The 18,075-nt window shown below is 32.0% G+C and overlaps 1 protein-coding gene across 1 annotated transcript in view; it reads left to right on the forward strand.

Moving 5' to 3' along the window:
• Window positions 1-18,075, forward strand: part of LOC107441357 (cubilin) — a 208,698-nt gene that overhangs the window by 187,526 nt on the left and 3,097 nt on the right. The window contains exons 62-69 of the mRNA XM_087163788.1: window positions 965-1,124; window positions 2,475-2,698; window positions 5,544-5,582; window positions 8,105-8,246; window positions 9,209-9,381; window positions 11,562-11,724; window positions 14,404-14,648; window positions 17,098-17,209. Of these exons, the coding sequence (XP_087019914.1) occupies window positions 965-1,124; window positions 2,475-2,698; window positions 5,544-5,582; window positions 8,105-8,246; window positions 9,209-9,381; window positions 11,562-11,724; window positions 14,404-14,648; window positions 17,098-17,209 (1,258 nt within the window). The remainder of the gene's footprint in view (window positions 1-964; window positions 1,125-2,474; window positions 2,699-5,543; window positions 5,583-8,104; window positions 8,247-9,208; window positions 9,382-11,561; window positions 11,725-14,403; window positions 14,649-17,097; window positions 17,210-18,075) is intronic.

Here is an 18,075-nt window from a genome sequence, read left to right on the forward strand (position 1 = left end):
AAATAAAGTAAGTAAGTAAGTGTTGTTATATGCATTCGTTCATGCGTCAAATTGACGCGTGTTCGTCGCGATAGGTATATAAGAGACGTCCGCAAACCTACTGTTAATGTTAAAAAAATTGAAATTTTTTACACCATTAACGATGCTGTCTTTAGAAACTTTTTTTCCAGCTGTTCGATATTAAGTTTAAAGTTTCTAACACGCTTTTTTTGTACAATTTTTGTTGGATATTAGAAGTTGAGAGAAACTCCATTTCGTCTGTATTTTATGGAAATAGTATAAGAATATGCCCTAAATACAGTTTTTTTTTTTTTTTTACATTATTTATGTAGTAAAGAGAAGGGTTCCAAGATGAAAACACGTTAAAAATTGAAAATTTTTATTCAAGAGTGACGTTAAATACGAATTTTACTGTACTTTTAAGAAACACCGGACATCTTATTTAAAAACCGTCAAATTGAAGAACTTAGTAGTTCTAGTTAAGTGCTCCTCACAGCAAGATAAAATTTTTTAAAAAAAATTAAAAAACTAATGAAAACGTTAAAATTCCCAATACAATTCAGCGTCATCAAACCGGCGTTTCTCACCTGCATATCATCAGAATAGAGATCTATTTATAAAACACTAATGAAATATTGCCCAACTATAGTACAGCCAACAGTCTTTAAAAACAAAACAAACAAAAAGTAATGATAACAGTTTTATGAAGCTGCTGGAAACTTCACAGGATTTAATTTCACTCCAATCTAAAAATGTGAACATTTTTAAGATTTAGATGTATTTCTTGAAACAGAGCTTCGAGGCATCAGCCAAAATAGGCATTTCACTTAATTTTAAATATTAAATATTTCATTAAACTCCCATTTATTAATTTTTAGGACTCCCATTTTTTTTATTAATTTATAAAGAGAAATAAACGCAAAAATTGTTCTTCTACAATTAATTTCCTCTTTTCTATTTCTAGTTACGTGAGGACTATGTACTTGGTAATTTAATTGGAAGATTCTGTGGATCTAATTTACCAACAACAATTGTTACAGCAACTTCTAAAGTAAACATTCTTTTCCACACTGACGGGGAGATAAATAAACCGGGATTCAAAATGAACTTTCAGAGCTTGGATTGTAAGTGGTTTCCATTCGAAATTTTCTTTAAAATACTTCCTTTCAAAAACTTTATAAATTTGTATCTTAGGCAGGAAACAAAAAGGGTTGTAAAATCTTTGTATTTCTAGTTTAGTTCATGCTGAGCAATTTGAAATTGTATGATATTTATATTGTTTAGCATAAAGGCTACAATACCCTTCCGAGTATCCCAAACAGGCCTCTGAAACAGTCCAGGTAATTTTTTTTTGTCGTATGCCTGTTTGGGCAGTGGGGGTGCGATTGTTCCTGTTTTTCAGTGGCGCCATCTATGGCCAGGAATTCGACTTCTGCCACGCCATTCACACAACCACAACCCGTTTTAAGGGCGGGTCACATTCACACACAAAGGAGAAAGGGCATAGAACACACAGAGAGAGAAAGAAACATCCATGCCTTGCCCGAGATTCGAACCCAGAACCTTTCTGATGCAGGGACAGCTCCCTGCCCCCTACACAGGCCGGTCGGCAGTTGCGGTAATCAATTAACACATTGAATGCCACGCTAACTTTGCATGGCTTGCCCGTCAGGCCAAACTACAAACTAAATTGCAAATATTAGACAGATTTTGCTAGTTTTTAAAAGGTTTAGAATTGTATAAGCCTGCAAATTGTTTAGAAATAGTGCAGGATAAAAATCTACTAAATTGAATTTATTAAATCAAGAATCACAATTCATAAACTACCACTTGAAAATATTTATTCGCTGCCGGGAGCAAGTTGGCATCTCTGTGTATATAAATAAAACTATTTTTGTGTGTTCTATATTGCATTAATTTCTTCAAACCATTTTAGTACCGATAATAATATAAAAAAGTTAAAAATTTACTCGAATTATGTGTTTCTAATAATCTTGGCTTTGCCGGTCACCGGTGACCCCCAGGGCATTCAACGTGTTAAGCAATGAGACTTTCAGCTGTTGACGTTGTTTTAAGAATTTATGCTTACTTTTCTAAAATAATTCCTTTATATTACAGTCACTCGAAAACTTTTTTGTGGTCACTTGAATGTTTTTACCCATTAAAGCTTAAACTACTTATAGCAATAAAATAAATAATTATCATTAAAGTCTCATTTTAAACAATTAAATAAAATAAATTGTTATTTATCTGGGTGAATTAGTGATTAACCTAATCACCAGTTTCTAAGAAATTTTTAAATTTCAAAGAAGTTTTTCATTGAACATTGTAAGACTTTAAGTCAGCAATAATTTTTTTAAAAAAATAGCTTTTCATTCAGAATCATAAAAAATTTGATTAGACACGTTTTCGGGAACAGAAAACCTTTAGTAAATGATTATTTAATACAAAAACCCTTTTTTCCTTACGTGCAGCTCCATGTGGCTCATCAGTCCTGCAGTCTGAACAGGCTCCTAAATTCTTGATGTCTCCTAATTTTCCAAGTCAGTATCCAGTAAACCTTCAATGCAAATGGGTGTTCATTAGAAATGATAGTCATGTACCGATTCCAGAAAAAGGAAATTATAAAATGAAAGTTCATATTAAGTTCATAGACTTTGACATACCTTGTGGTGGTGACTACTTGAATTTTCAAATGGTAATAATGCTAAATTCGAACATTCTTTTTATATTCTAATTTATTTCTCTATTTATTGGAAAAGATATGTTTTTTTTTACTTAGATTTATGAAGAATTTGCAGTAATAAGTTGTATAGATAATAAGTAATATAAGTAATATGGCTGATTGATACGAATTTTGCGCCCAACTCACACTCAGGGCTAAAGAGAATAGAAGGGCTGGTTCACTCCTTTGAAGTATCTCTTGCCGCGCCGATCCTCTGACGTCACTCTAGTGACATCACTTTGGCGCAAAGCTCGCACTTTTACTTCAAGAACGGAGCGTTTGGCCTTACTAGCTCTAACTAATATTGGATCATTTCTTTTTGCGAGATATTCTAAGACATTTGTTATTTTCTATAATGACTTTCCTCAGTTTTTGCAGTGAATTTACAAGAATTTAAAACTATTATCTAAATGCCAGTTTGCGTGATTGCAACTTGCAAAAATTCTGATATAAAAACAAAAGGAAAAAATATAATTTTTCGCGTGTTCCCTAAAGTAAATGAACAACTATGTAAAGAATGGATTCCGAAATGACACAGTTAATATAAAACCGCAATACGTTTATTCTGTCGTAAAGAACTTTTATAAAAATTCATTATCTAAATAGAAACCGCCTCGTTACTTCATAAAGAAAGGCAAGTGAAAAGAATTAAAAAATAGATAAAGTCAAAGAAAATTAAAATGTAAGTCAAAAGTATAAATAAAATGTATAGTATATAGTTGAAATTCTCCTAATTTCATAACATATTTTTTAATGTAGTTATTCTAATTATTTATGATTTTTTTTTAAAATTATATTCTCTTCAATTTGAATATCTATGTATTATATCATCGTAAATTTAAATGTCTATAAGCAATTGTAAAATTTCTGATGTCATTATGAACCTAAATTATTATTTTGTTTCAGTAATTAGCGTTTAAGGTTGATGTTTCCTAATGATTAAGTATGAACAAATTGCTATTAACGACATATTTTAAAATCAGGGATTCTAAATTTAACTTAACTTATCTTTATAAAAGAATATGTAGATAAAAAAAGTGTCGATATATGCCTTCATTTTTCTTAATAGTTAAAGTTAAAACTGAACTTTTTAAAATAAAGTATTTGTCGTGTCATTTTCACCAACTAGCAAAACATTTTTATAAGTTTAAAATGGTATTTTTTTAATATAATAACCAAGAAAGTTTTTTTTGAACTATGTTTATGAACGGAAATAATGTGTTAATTACGTAAAGTTTGAAGGCTAATAACCAGATAAAGTCTAACTTATTTTTACTAGAGAAAGATGCAAAGTTATCATATCTTTGCTTGCGATCTCCGAGATCTGTAGACACAGTGACGTCATGAGGAGGGAAATCGTAGCTTCAGCTCTAAGAGCGGAGTGAACTAGCCCTTGTATTCTCTTTAGCCCTGACTCACACTGACCACAGTGCTGATGAAAAATATCCTCATGGTAGATGGATCATGGTTTAGAATCCATCGGGCTAACCATTGAAGATTTTCGTGGTTTTCCTCTCCACGTAACGAAAATGCGGGTTAGTTCATCAAAAAGTCCTTCCCGAAGGTTAGATAGCCATAATGCTTGAACCAGGAGTTCCCTTGTCTTCTGTATTGGGTTCAAAATTACATTACTACGAAAATGAAAAGTGATTCGTAAACTCAAATTTGGGCCTGCTGTTAAACGTAGGTTATAAAAAAATACTCATTTGGAAATAATACAGCATAAAAGTTTGATCTAAAAGTGCCGCTCCTAGAGAAAATACGGCTCATCATTATATTGCCCAAGCTTTTTACATGGTGATACAAATTGTCTCTCCACGTCGCTGGATAATAGACTTCTTTATATAACTAATGCCGTTATTGAAAATTATTATTCTTTATGTTTTTAGAAACAAGCCATTCTTTACATAAATTTGTATGGCGAAGGTTGTAGTTACTTCTTTTCACGCTCAATTTTTCATTCCACGATAATTTAAATATTCACCTCAACTAATAAGTATGGTAGATGTTCAAAGCTCGTAAATGTTATTGTACAAAAGCTTGCAATCGGCTCTAAATACATAATAGATTGAGGCTAAAAATTCGATCAGTCTGTACTATCTTAGGGGTGGAAAGGAATAAAAATCAACCACCACCTTTAAGAAATATGCGAAATTTTATGACTCTGAATTAATATATTCTGCTTCCTCAAAAATTCAAAAGATATGAAAATTAGATTAAAAATGCTTTTCAAAAATATACACCGAGGCAAAAAATTTGTTGCATTTATACAAGTATTTGATTTTACATTTATATTACAAGTATAAAAATCTTAGAAAAAAATGTTGCTTGATACCAAAATTTTTTGTTGCACTTGATACTATTTCCTTGCAAAAGGAGGGTACTTACTCTATTCAACACCTCTTAGAAGTGAAAGAGCCTTCACACTGGTTACGATAAATGAGAAATCGGATGCTTAAGTAATCCGAGCGCAGCTATCTAATTTCCCCTACTGTGCAGTTTAGTAGCACGGACGTTGTGACAGCTTTCTTAATTCGCTCCACTGCACAGTTCATTTTAATTCCGTCGGACTACTAAATTGATACATGCTGAGGCCTCCTGTCATCAAGGAGGTGTTGCTCTATTCCCTCTGAATAAACCTTTCTTTTTAATATTTAATGTTTGGATTGTGACGAAGTTTGAGCGAGCTGAACAGTACAAAATATCTAATCTAAATAAAGAATATTTAGTGTACAATAAATATTTTAACTTTTTAAAATGTTATTTTATACTATTATTGTTTACTGTACCAAAATCTAATTAAACCTTTCCTTAACAGTATCCAAGTGATCGGAGATTAAGAGACTTTCCTTCCTATGTAAGTAGATTTATTTCATAAAGAACATTATCAGCTGTTTTTTTCAATTTTTTGTCGTGTGCCTGTTCAGGCAGTGGGGTTGCGATTGTTCCTGTCTTTCAGTGGAGCCATCTATGGCCGGGAATTCGACTTCTGCCACTCCATTCACACAACCACACCCCGTTTCTAGGGCGGGTCACATTCATCAGCTGTTGTTATTTAGCATATTTGTCATAAATCATAGCGCAGTTCTCAGAAGAAAAAAAATTTGGAAAGGCTGATTCAATTGATAATCACAAATAAAAGATTGCGTCTGGAAGGCGAATAGTTAGTGATTAAATAGCAATCAGGGCTAGGTGTTCAAAAAATAATCAACGATTTGAAAATCAAGTAAAGAAAACAAATGGCGGCGCTGTTATCTAAACATTCTGTAAAACGATGCTTTTTACTGCTTGTCAAAGCTTTCCAACTGGTTATTACTTTCTCCACAAACTGCTATACATTATAATTCGACAAGAATTCGGCACCCAGCTCGCATCAACCATAGTGACATAATATATCCTCATGCTGACATAATATGTCCTCAGAAGTAGACAGATCACGAGTTAGAATTCCCTTGCCATCAGACCAAACATGGGAGTTTTTCGCGGTTTCTCTCTCCTTGTAACGCAAATGCGGGGTGGTTCTCTCAAAAAAGTTCTCGAGGAAGGCAATTTTGTCCCAATACTTGATCCAGGAGTTCCTTCGTCTTCTGGATTGGGTTCAAAATTACAAGACTACGGAGTTGAATATTGGTAATCATAAATTCAAAAAATTGGGTCACTGTTCAACGACAGTTATAAAATACATTGTAACGTGTTGCTGTTTTCTTTCTTTTTTGTTCAAAAAATTAAGGGAAATATTGTTTTATTATTTTTCTGACTTGGCAACGTCATTTCTTGCAACGTTTGTATCTAATTTTGAAATTTGGTGAGAAACATTTTTGGTGGCTTTGGTAGAACACAGTAAAAGTACATATGTATTTTCTTCCTTCTTACCTTTCTTAAATTTTCAAACTGACAGTCATTTATGGGACACGCGGTATAAAAATGTCGATTCCGTTTTGTCTTTTGGATTTAGGTATCGATCATGCATTTCGATTATTTAAACGATTCTTGAAAAGTTTACAGACGAATTAGCAATGCGAAAAACAGTAGAAAAAACATAAGTTAAACGGAAAAGTATAATTTTGACAAATCTCATTTTAGAATGTCGAACCTATTTATCTCAAATCTCGCGTGAGTAGATAAAAAAAAACACATAGATAGAAGATAAACAAAATTTTAATGATAAGATTTCGAGAAATAAAAGTTTCTAATACAGACAATTAAAAATATTTTTCTTTTTTTTATTGTCCCAGAAAAATATAGTGTCATTATCACAACCTATTAGATACGTATTCTTAATTTTCAGAGATGCCAACTGCTCCGGACACACCTAAAATATTTAAAAATTGTAAATAACTACAAAGTAAATTTTGCAAATATTTGACTAATTTTGCTTGCGTTTTGAAAGTTACTACATGACATAAGAACTTTTAAGTAGTGGATTATATAAGCCTATGAATTATTTAGAAATAGTGGTGGATAAAAATCTACTAAATTGAATTTATTAAACCAAGAATCACAATTGATAAACTACCACTTTAAAATATATATTTGCTGTCCGGAGCAAGTTGGCATCTCTGAATTTTTTTAAACATTCATTCGTATATATATATATATATATATATATATATATATATATATATATATATATATATATATATATATATATATATATATATATATATATATATATATATATATATATATATATATATATATATATATATATATATATATATATATATATATATATGGCCTCCTCTGTCACCCGACCTATCATGTCTTGATTTCTGGGGTGATATGAAAACACTGATTTATGACACCCCTGTTGACAATGCTGAAGAGTTGGTTGTAAGAATCACAGTAGCTGCCGGAGAAATTCGAGATATGCCTGGAGTATTGCAGAATGTTTGAATGTCCATGCGCCTGTGGCAGAAACTTCGAACACTTACTTTGACCCATGTACCACATAATTTTTTCAATCTATTATTAAAACGATTTTTAATAATAGATTGAAAAAATTATATATATTGCTACTGTGTACATCACCGCTTCAGGGAAGCATTTCCGACCCCGCATTGCCATATGATTTCGAGTCGTCAGGATGCACCCTACCACTCTTAGGAGTTCTGAAACGCTTAACTGAGACACCCTATATATATATATATATATATATATATATATATATATATATATATATATATATATATATATATATATATATATATATATATATATATATATATATATATATATATATATATATATATTTCTCCCCCCCCCCTTTTTTTCATATGTCTGTAATTTATCTTCGTTTTATCTTCATTTTGAACTTATATCTGTAGATTATATAACTCATTTATAATAATTGCATTTTATATCTATATTTTTCCACAGCGACCAGACATTGCTCCCAGTGCTCGCATGTGTGGTTCTCAAAGTCAGGAGCTTGTCGTTCCAAGTGGAATGCACCTTATTTTCCACAGTGACTCCATCCCTAATCAAGGCCATGGATTTAAGTTATCATACAGCGATGCAGGTAAACAGAACAGTAATAATAATAACTTTTAATTCTCTTAATATCAGTAAAAAGGAGATTTATATATGTATATACTATATATATATATATGTATATATATATATATATATATATATATATATATATATATATATATATATATATATATATATATATATATATATATATATATATATATATATATATATATGTATGTATGTATGTATGTATGTATGTATGTATGTATGTATGTATGTATGTATGTATGTATGTATGTATGTATGTATGTATGTATGTATGTATGTATGTATGTGTATGTAAATCAGATTTTTTTATTAGGTTAAAACAAATACGATTTAGAACAGAATTATGAGAAAGTTAAATGTTTTCCAAGCATGCGCTGTATTATAGGAGGACTTTGAATGTTCTTATCTTGAGCAAATTTTAACGAAATTTCTTTCAAATTTTAAATTTATATTTTTGTTATGTATTAAAAAAGTACGTTAAAATTTTTATTTAATTTTATTAAATATTTCTGAAGTATCAGTAAGAAAACATGAAGCAAATAAAAATTAGTTTTTTTCTAAAGTTTACATATCTTTATGAATATTTAAGCTAGGTTTACGAAATTTTGTTCATTATTTGCATCTAATAACCAAAGTAATCGATTCAAGTTACAAGCTTATAGATTCATTTTCTTGCAGAAGATGTTCTAAAATACTATTTTTTGTTCGTAATTTTGTAACAATCTCTCAAATTAAAATATCTCTCAAATTAAAATTAAAATATTTAAAAAAAACTTATCTTTCGCATGTATTAACCAGCTAACATAAAAATTAAATTAAAATTTGTTGGAAACTGGAAAATTCTTCAAAGTTCAATATTTTAAAACATAGATTTTTGAAACTGAGTTGTCAAGGCTCACCCTACAAAAATCTCAAGTTACGCCAACGTTTATCTAATTTTTATGTTTCATTTTTAAGATTGTAGCAGAATCTATACAAGTGACGGAGGAGTTATAGCAAATTCAGGATATCCAAATGTACGGAATCCAGAAATTTTTTGCAATTTTTCGATACAGACTACAGTGGAAAAAACTATTTCCCTCTATTTTTACCGTTTCAACATGTTTGAATGTTCTAAATTCTTTTTCAAAGTAAGTTTCAATGCAAATCTTGTTAATTAATCTACAAAGTAATTTTTAACGTAATCTTGTTATTATGTCTGATAACATTGTACACGGATACCTCAGGTGGGTAACTGAAAATGTAAGAAGTGGTAATAATAACTCAATTCATTTTTATTTCTTAAATCTGTTTAATAATTCTGTATAAACTACCGCCATAACTTACATTTCAGATTATTCCCGTTTAAATTTAATGCATTCTTTATTAGTTTACTCTCAAAAGTACACCAAAAGATATATGTTAGAAAAAGTTGCTAATTTTAATTTCCTTTAATAGATTTTCGGATATTTATTATCCACCACTTTTTACCTGACACCATGCCAGCTTGTTCTTTAGTAAAATGTAAGAAATTCAAATACAGAGTTTCTACAACATGGAAAATAACAGAATTTGAATACAGGGTTCTACAACCTGAGAAATGACAGAAATTTAAATACAGGGTTTCTACAACATGGAAAAAATCAATAAGTTGTAGTAAAGCTTTCTCAAGCTTTTTCAATAAAAGTTTTTAAATTTGAATTCCACCTGAGCATTGCAACAAAAAAAACTTTAGCACTCAGGATTGTTTGAATGGTAAAATAAAACTTGCGTAAGCAGCTGAAGTTAATAAGGCAAAACGCACAGTTTGCAAACTTCTATAAAATAACAGACAATCACTTAATTAAGTGCTCGCTAAACAATTTACCGTTTAGAATTTATCATTTAGAATGGAATGGAATTTAAAGGAGACAATGATGCCTGAGAGGCACTATTGGAGTGCAAGGGGTTAAACTGAACTTAAAGGAGTAGCTTATAATATCTATATTTTTTCTACTTCGCTACTGCTTTAAAACATTCTCAAATTCGTAGCATCCTTGGAAGCTCGCCGAAAATTAACATTACTAATTTACATTGTGTGGCTGGGTGGCGCAGTTGGTTTGTCGTCGGCCTTCTGAACCCAAGTCTGCGGGTTTGATCCCCGGCCCAGACACCGGATTTCGGGATGCAGAAAATCCTCAGCGGCCATGTCGTATGATTATGCGGCATGTAAAAGATCCCTGGAGTGCCTTATTGGCTCTTGGCATTTTCGGCAAAATTAAATTCCTTGTGCACTTTAGCATCCATATAGAGTCTCGGTGCTGCCATCTAGTGTGGCAGAAACTAGACGTCCAAATTCACATGACCAACGGTATCTCACCCATTGTAGTGGTCCTGAGAGAGTGGATACCACCTCTGGAGAACGCACTAGGTCTGCTCATCGGCAAGAATGATTGTGCAGCTCATTGGAAATAAAATAAAAATTTACATTGCTAAAATTATGCACTTCTGTAAGAAGAAATGAATTTGCACAGGGATGCCAACTTTTTAAAAAAGTTTGGGAAAATTTCTTCTAATGATAGCTAAGTTTATTTTTTTATGTATGGTTATTTGTCTTTTTAATTCGATTTAAAGTTGTTTCTCAAACAACTACTTGTAAAGTATTCAAAAATTTAGAAATAAAAACACTAATTTGATCCAGTTTTCTTGTAGTGAGAATTTTACAATGTTGGCAAAATTACCAAAAACTCTGAAAAGTTCAATTTTTAATTGTAATAAAATGTTTTGCAAAAGGTGACGTAGTAAGCAGAAATGTGCGTTAGATAAATAACGTTTTATATGAAGTTTAGAGTAGTTGGCGCGTATTGGTGGCGAAGTGGCTTTAAATCAAAGTTACTAAGCGAAGAATCATACTATGAAGAACATACTTTGCTTACACGAGAGATTGAGATGCATTTCATTGGCCTTTACAGGGGAGCATACAGTGTGGCTCGCCCCTAAAATTTATTCAAAACATTCCAGAAAGCAGTTATGAAAAAAATGTAAATATTCCAGTGGCTTACAGACAAGGGTTAAGGAAAAAAATTTACAAAAAAGCAAATAATTTAATGGATAAAAAAAATTTAAAAAATTCGTAGAACAAAAAATTAAGCAACATTAAAAGCAAATCAAGGTTCAAGCTTGCTAATACTTGAAAAATATTTGCCCATAAAATAGATCAATTTGGCGTTTCTGAGTAAGTGCATTGTTCACGTTTAACTCAGTGCGACCTGGAATTAGCTTTGTAAAATTTAGTTAGATTCCAGAATATTCTAGATCTATCTATAATATTCCTGAATTTTTATTTATCTAGGTATACGATGGGCTCAACAATAGTGCACCTCTAGTGATGAATCAGTGTCATACCTTCATGCCTCCTGATCCTGTGTTCTCCACTGGAAATTCATTATACTTAGAAACAAATATGACAAATGGTCTTGGATTATTTTATATGAACTATATGACAACAGATCAGTGTAAGCCGTTTTTATGCTAAAAAAATCATAACCTTCTCTTATGCATATTCTCTTTCAACCTTTTAAGATCTAAGATACACGAACGTACAAAGCGCCTGAAAAAAAGGAAAAAAAACGGACCACACTGAATAACTTTTAATCTAAAGATCCGATCTTCATGTTCTAGAACTTATTCGTTAATTTTGCTAAAATTTTGTATTTTTCCATGTAAAATTGTAATCTTTCAACTGATGCAAAAAATTGCATACCTTGCAATTAAAATTGTTTTTAACAATTAAAATTTTTAAAAAAGTAAAAAATAATAAATAATTACTCTAAATTATTTTTTACATGGAATTGTCTTTGGATAAACAAATTTTATAACTGTGGGCAAACATTTCTCGAGATATAGATAAGCAAAAATTGAAATCAACATTAAGAAGTCCAAACTTTAGATCGCTCTCCTGACTAAACTATGGTGACCATATTTTTCAGATTGCGGCTACCCCTATATTTCGGGGGACTGAAATCCGAATCCATTGAAAAAAAGGTGTGTTCATACAGAGAAAGTACGTTTTGTGTCTGATTTCGCAAATTAAAATATAGTCTGCGCTAATTAATTAGCATATTTCAGGTCACCCCCTCGAGCCATTAAGATTCAGTCCCTGAAAGTGAAGATCCGATCATTAGATCAAAAGTTATTCAGGGTGGTCCGGTTTTTTTTTAGGCGCACTGTACAACCCGCAGAATACCCCGCGGCCTTGAATATTTGAAAAGTCATGACTGCCATTTCTTAAGACTATCGAAAATGTTATTAAATTCTGCCTCCTCTTAAATTTAAATGAATTTAAATGTTGACGTATGCCATTTTAGGCAGAGGGGGTGCGATTGTTCTTGTTTACCAGTGGCGCCATCTATGGCCAAGAATTCGACTTCTGCCCCAACCATGCGTCATACCCGTTTATGGGACGTGACCCATTTATTCATCCACAGATCGTAATTTTGTCCTGAATCAGAGTACGATCAATTTCCAATTCAGTATCCCCAGAGGTATTGATTTGTTATGGGAACATGGAGGACTTTGAGACTCCACAGATTTAACGTGCATCAGTCACTATTTACAACACGGGGAGTCTCCGGCCGGCAGGGATCGAACCCCCGACATCTTGGACAGGGGCCCAGTGCCCTACCAATCAGGCTATCCCGGTCTTATCATTTGTAAGCCTTGAGACATTAATAAGCCTCAAAAAAATTTACGCTGGAGGTTTTAGAATGGCCCAAATAAGAAACGTTATAATTTTAATTAGAAATGTAACACTTTTGCTCAACTATTTGAAGCTTTTTTCATTCTTTTTGCGATAAAACTTAATAAAACTATTTACTTTTTTCTGATAATTAGTACATAAATTATATTATACTCGATATGATTGTTTCAACGCATGTTAGTATATAGAAATATTTATTTCTATTTTGTTATATCGGAGGCAATAGTTGCGGACAGAAACTATATGTTTCTTGGGGAAAAAATTGGACACAAACCATTTGTACCAGTAGTTCTCTATTTCTGGTGCAAAAAATTCTTTTGAGGAAGTTTTTAATTTCTTTCTTGATTATTCCAGGCAAAAACTGTTTGATATTTGAACTTGTAGCTCCTAATTCAAACGCTTGTTTACAAAGCAAGCGTTTGCTTACGATTAGTGACATAGCAAGGTCTTTGATTTTCTTACAAAGTTAAGTAACATCGTCGGTTTTAATACACAGTCAGTGGATTTTTCTTAGATACCAAAGAAGTTGTTGCACTCATTGCGACGAAACTTTCAGGATCATTTTGAGTACGTAGAAATCACTTTAATTGGGAAACATAAAATAACGCACTGAACTCGACAGCTACGTATAATAAAATGATTTGTAGAACAATCTGAAACACGCGCGATGTCATTCTATGACCCCAGTAACTGTTAAAATAACATATAATAGGAGAGAGAAAAAGGCTAAAAATTCCTTATAATCATTCACAAAGGGCAGAAAAGAATGGAAAACTCAAGTATCAAGTTTTTAAGGAAGTTTTGTTGGAGACAGTCACACATGTTCTATGAATGACGCTTCAGTCACGTGGCACACTTAGAGCCAGTAATCCATTTTCACCCAAACGCTTGTTAGGGTATCTAGAGCAAACTGTTACGGAAGCCATTTCTTTGAATACGTTGACTCTTTGGTTGATACAATTTGCAGGACGACATGACAACTTCATTCTCCAAATGGATGGTGCACCACCATACTTGTCGGCTACAAACTGTTACGGAATCCACCTCTTTGGATACGTTGACTCTTTGGTTGATGCCACAGTTTTCAGGACGACATGACAACTTCATTCTCCAAATGGATGGTGCACCACCATACTTGTCGGCTACTTGCGAAATTACTTCAAAGAGTATCTCTTTCATCGATAGATTGGACAGACTGCAACATGGCCCGGTAGCCACCCGGTAGTTCTAACCTAAAACCTTGTGATATCTTCCGATGGAGATGAGTAAAGGACCAGATATTCGTCTCTCTTTTTCTTGTTGATCTGTATTTATATTACTGGCTAATTATATACGTATAATTATACATATATACATACATATACAGAGAGAGAGAGAATGAAACTATTAAATAAGCTTTATTACATTAAATTGATTTTTATCTTGTGTTTTGTAGCTCGTGGTTGTGGAGGTAGTCTGTTTGCTGAAAGAGGTGCTGTTTCAAGCCCACTCTATCCTCTGCCTCTTAACACTACATCTAATTGTGCATGGTATATCGGAGTTCCAGGTTACCACACTGTGAACTTGGCCTTCGTGAACTTCAACTTAACTTCGGCAGCAGGCTGTACCACCAACTACCTTGAGATTTATGATGGTCAGTCAGGTGATATTTCAGAAAGAGTTGTTAGATATTGTGGTTCTGTAAGTATAACTCTACTTGACTTAATTTTAGAGCTTTAGAAAAGTCTAAATAAACTTGATAGTTCCAAAATATTAAAGAAGGAATTTTTTCATTCCAATATTTTTTTTTACAATGACGGCCTGGGAATGGCCTATGTTATACAGGTAGCAGTCTTGCAGGCCACTTTTCCAGGGGCACCATATTAGGTGGGCCAACGTTGCTCCCACAGTAAGGACAGATAGTACAGAGAATGAAAGAGCATCCATGATTTGCCCGGGATTCGAACACAGAACTTTTCTTATGGAAGGCCAGTTCTCTAACCCATACACTGGCCGGTTGGCTTCTTTCCAATATTAAAGTTGGTATTTAAAACAAAAAAAAGTATGCCACAGATTATATTAAATGAATAATCCAATGATTATAAAGAAGATGCAATTACAAATTTCTTCTTAACCACAGGTTTTCTGCTTTTACTAAGAAGGAAAAATTTAAAATATTGAATAAACTAAGGAAAAAGACTCCTTGATATAGTGACTAAAAGAACAGAATAAATGAAAATGACGCATGTAAATTAAAATCTCTTTTTGATAGCTTACATTTAGGTGATTTTCAGAGAACATTGAACTAATTCTTCTTAAGTAGTTATTGAATCCCAAAACCATTTCAACATGAAAGCGTTAGGCAAATAATTAATACACCCACTTCCAAAAATTAAGAACGGAGCAGTAAAATGCAGAAAAAAATCAGGCAAGTACTATTTAGTTTGACAAAAAATCCTTCAAGTAAGTACCATATATGTATAATGGACAGACTCCTGGTGGGGCACTTGGGGGCTGATAGAGCCATACAGTCCACTATAAGTAGGCTCATAAGTGGACTCATCAGGTGTCTCTCTTTTGAGCTTGGGCGAAAGACCTATTCAACGTGCACGAGGTGTAACTCTGCACAGGCTTCTCCCGATCACATTTTACACTGTCTTGGTCTGGAAAAGAAAGACCTCTACTCTGATCCCTTACTTGCATTTGATTTCCTGAAGACTTTCGAGCTCATTGACTTGGTCTAGCCTGGGGCTGACCAAGAGGAATAAGTCAACAACAACAACAAGATATGTTTATTTGTGAAGCAAAATAAAGAATAACACACAGAGATAAAAACAATATTGAAATTGAATAGAATGTACGCTGGCGTCATGTTAGCGTCTTTCACAAAAGTATTTTTACTTTTTCTAGCTGTTTGAAAAAGAAGTTTTAATTAATATATATATATATATATATATATATATATATATATATATATATATATATATATAATAACAGGGTTGCATCCCTGTTATCATTGTTGTATTCACCTTGAATGATTCAGTCGTAAGCCATAATACGCTCTAAAAAGGTTTATTTAAAGGTAGGCTGGTGGTTATAACAGTTCACATCCCCACTCCACAAGGGAGGGGGTGTGGACAAAACTCCGGATGGTTCCGGCAGATCTTTTATGGAACACGTTATTCAGCAAGAGACAAGCGAAAACAATCGCTCCCGCATTAAATACGAACAGAGAATGATGTAAACAGGCTCAAGTCGTACATACCTTGTAACTCTACGCATTATGGAAAATCATTTAATGCTTCCTAATATGGAAGTGAAAGAGGAACAAAATTCTAAAAATAACTCCTCATTTGAAATGTAAATCTAATTATAATTCAATGGTATGTTTTCAGACTTGAAGTCCCAAAATAGAATTTCTACACCTATTCTTTACCAAAGACATTTTATGAAAACGCAAGAGTTTTAATAGTTTTATTAATACAAAAGTATTTATAATTTTTGTATTATATATATATATATATATATATATATATATATATATATATATATATATATATATATATATATATATATATATATATATATATATATATATATATATATATATATATATATATATATATATATATATATATATATATATATATATATATATGTAGATAGATAGATAGATATATGGTTTAAACTTCACTTGCTTTTGGGCTACCCGTGAGAGGTTTTCTTGACTATATCTTTGTATAACACAAATGTGGGTTATCTTTAATCAAAATTTCTTCCACGAAGGCTAGTTTATGTCTCCCCAGAAGTCTCTTTGTTTTCGGGTTGGGTTCAAAATTATAAGGCATCAGAATTGAATATATAGTTATAAACCCAGTAATAGGTAGGCTGTTCAACCCCCATTATATGTAAAATAAAACCACTTGAATAATCTCAAATGACATTAATTAAACATCTTAAGATATGATATCTGCCATAAAACTATGGGTTGGTCCTTACCCAATATAAAGGTGTTGAATTGACAGCTCTATTCAATCGTTTCTGAATGTTTCCTAGTAAGACCTGTGGTCTTTTCCAAAAACATTCAGAATCGAAGAATGTTTTCTCAAATTTCTATTCAAATTTCGATCTATGTTTTTTCAAATTTCAGGATATACCAGCAGAACATAACTCCAGGAGCAATAATGTTATGATTAAGTTAGTAACAAACAGCACAAATACTGGATCAGGTTTCCTGATTCACTTCAAGAGCAATAGTTATTGTAAGTATTTATGACTGGTTAAAATATTAATGTACTTGTTTATTATTTAATATTAATTACTTTTAGAGTAATTCATCAGGAAGTTACTATCACTAATTATATTGACTTTCACTTATTATACTAGTTATTTCACTGATTTAATTCTGTAATACTCTTTTTTTTCTTTCTGTACATAATGTGGAGCTATTTGGTTTTGCAGCAGTTTTTAATTTGAAGGAGTTTGCATTTTTTAAATAATTTAATTAGTTCAATATCAAGAAAAACTTCTAAAAAAAATTCCCAACCCTGAGAAGAAAATGCATACGTACCCTAACGGAAGCATGCTACAAGAATGAATCAACCCTCTTCAAATCCCTTACGAAAATAATTTCCACGCAAAAAATAAATAAGAATGTCTTTTACATTTTGTTAGATTTTTTACATTTTGGTCCCAGATAGCAAAATAAGGTTTATTTTCACTCAACAAAAACCTTTTGATGTAAACCTAAAAATGTTTGTTGTGCGGTTTACATGTAAGCCTTCTAACATTAAAACTAGATCTGTGACTATCTGCTCTATTCTACACACATTACCCTAATCCAAAACATAGGAGAACAACCTTCTATATAAAAACCTTAAATCGAGATTGACTTAGGTCTTTCAAACGTGAAAAAATCCTTTAACAAAGCTATAGTTTCAGTGTGTAAATAATCTTAAATCTAGGTAATTATAAGGTTTATTTTTCGCAAAGTCTTGTATGCTCAGCTAAAATCCACCTTGTAATGAAATTTTAATGGACAATGCAATTTGATCCTATCGCTAGTGTGACGTCAGTTATAACGTCATTATGGACATAAGCAACGCCTCCACACGGTTTTTTATAGGTA

Source organism: Parasteatoda tepidariorum, chromosome 5 (assembly GCF_982258835.1).
Source record: "Parasteatoda tepidariorum strain Cologne lab strain chromosome 5, Ptep-v5.0, whole genome shotgun sequence".
Taxonomy (NCBI): Eukaryota; Metazoa; Arthropoda; class Arachnida; order Araneae; family Theridiidae; genus Parasteatoda; species Parasteatoda tepidariorum.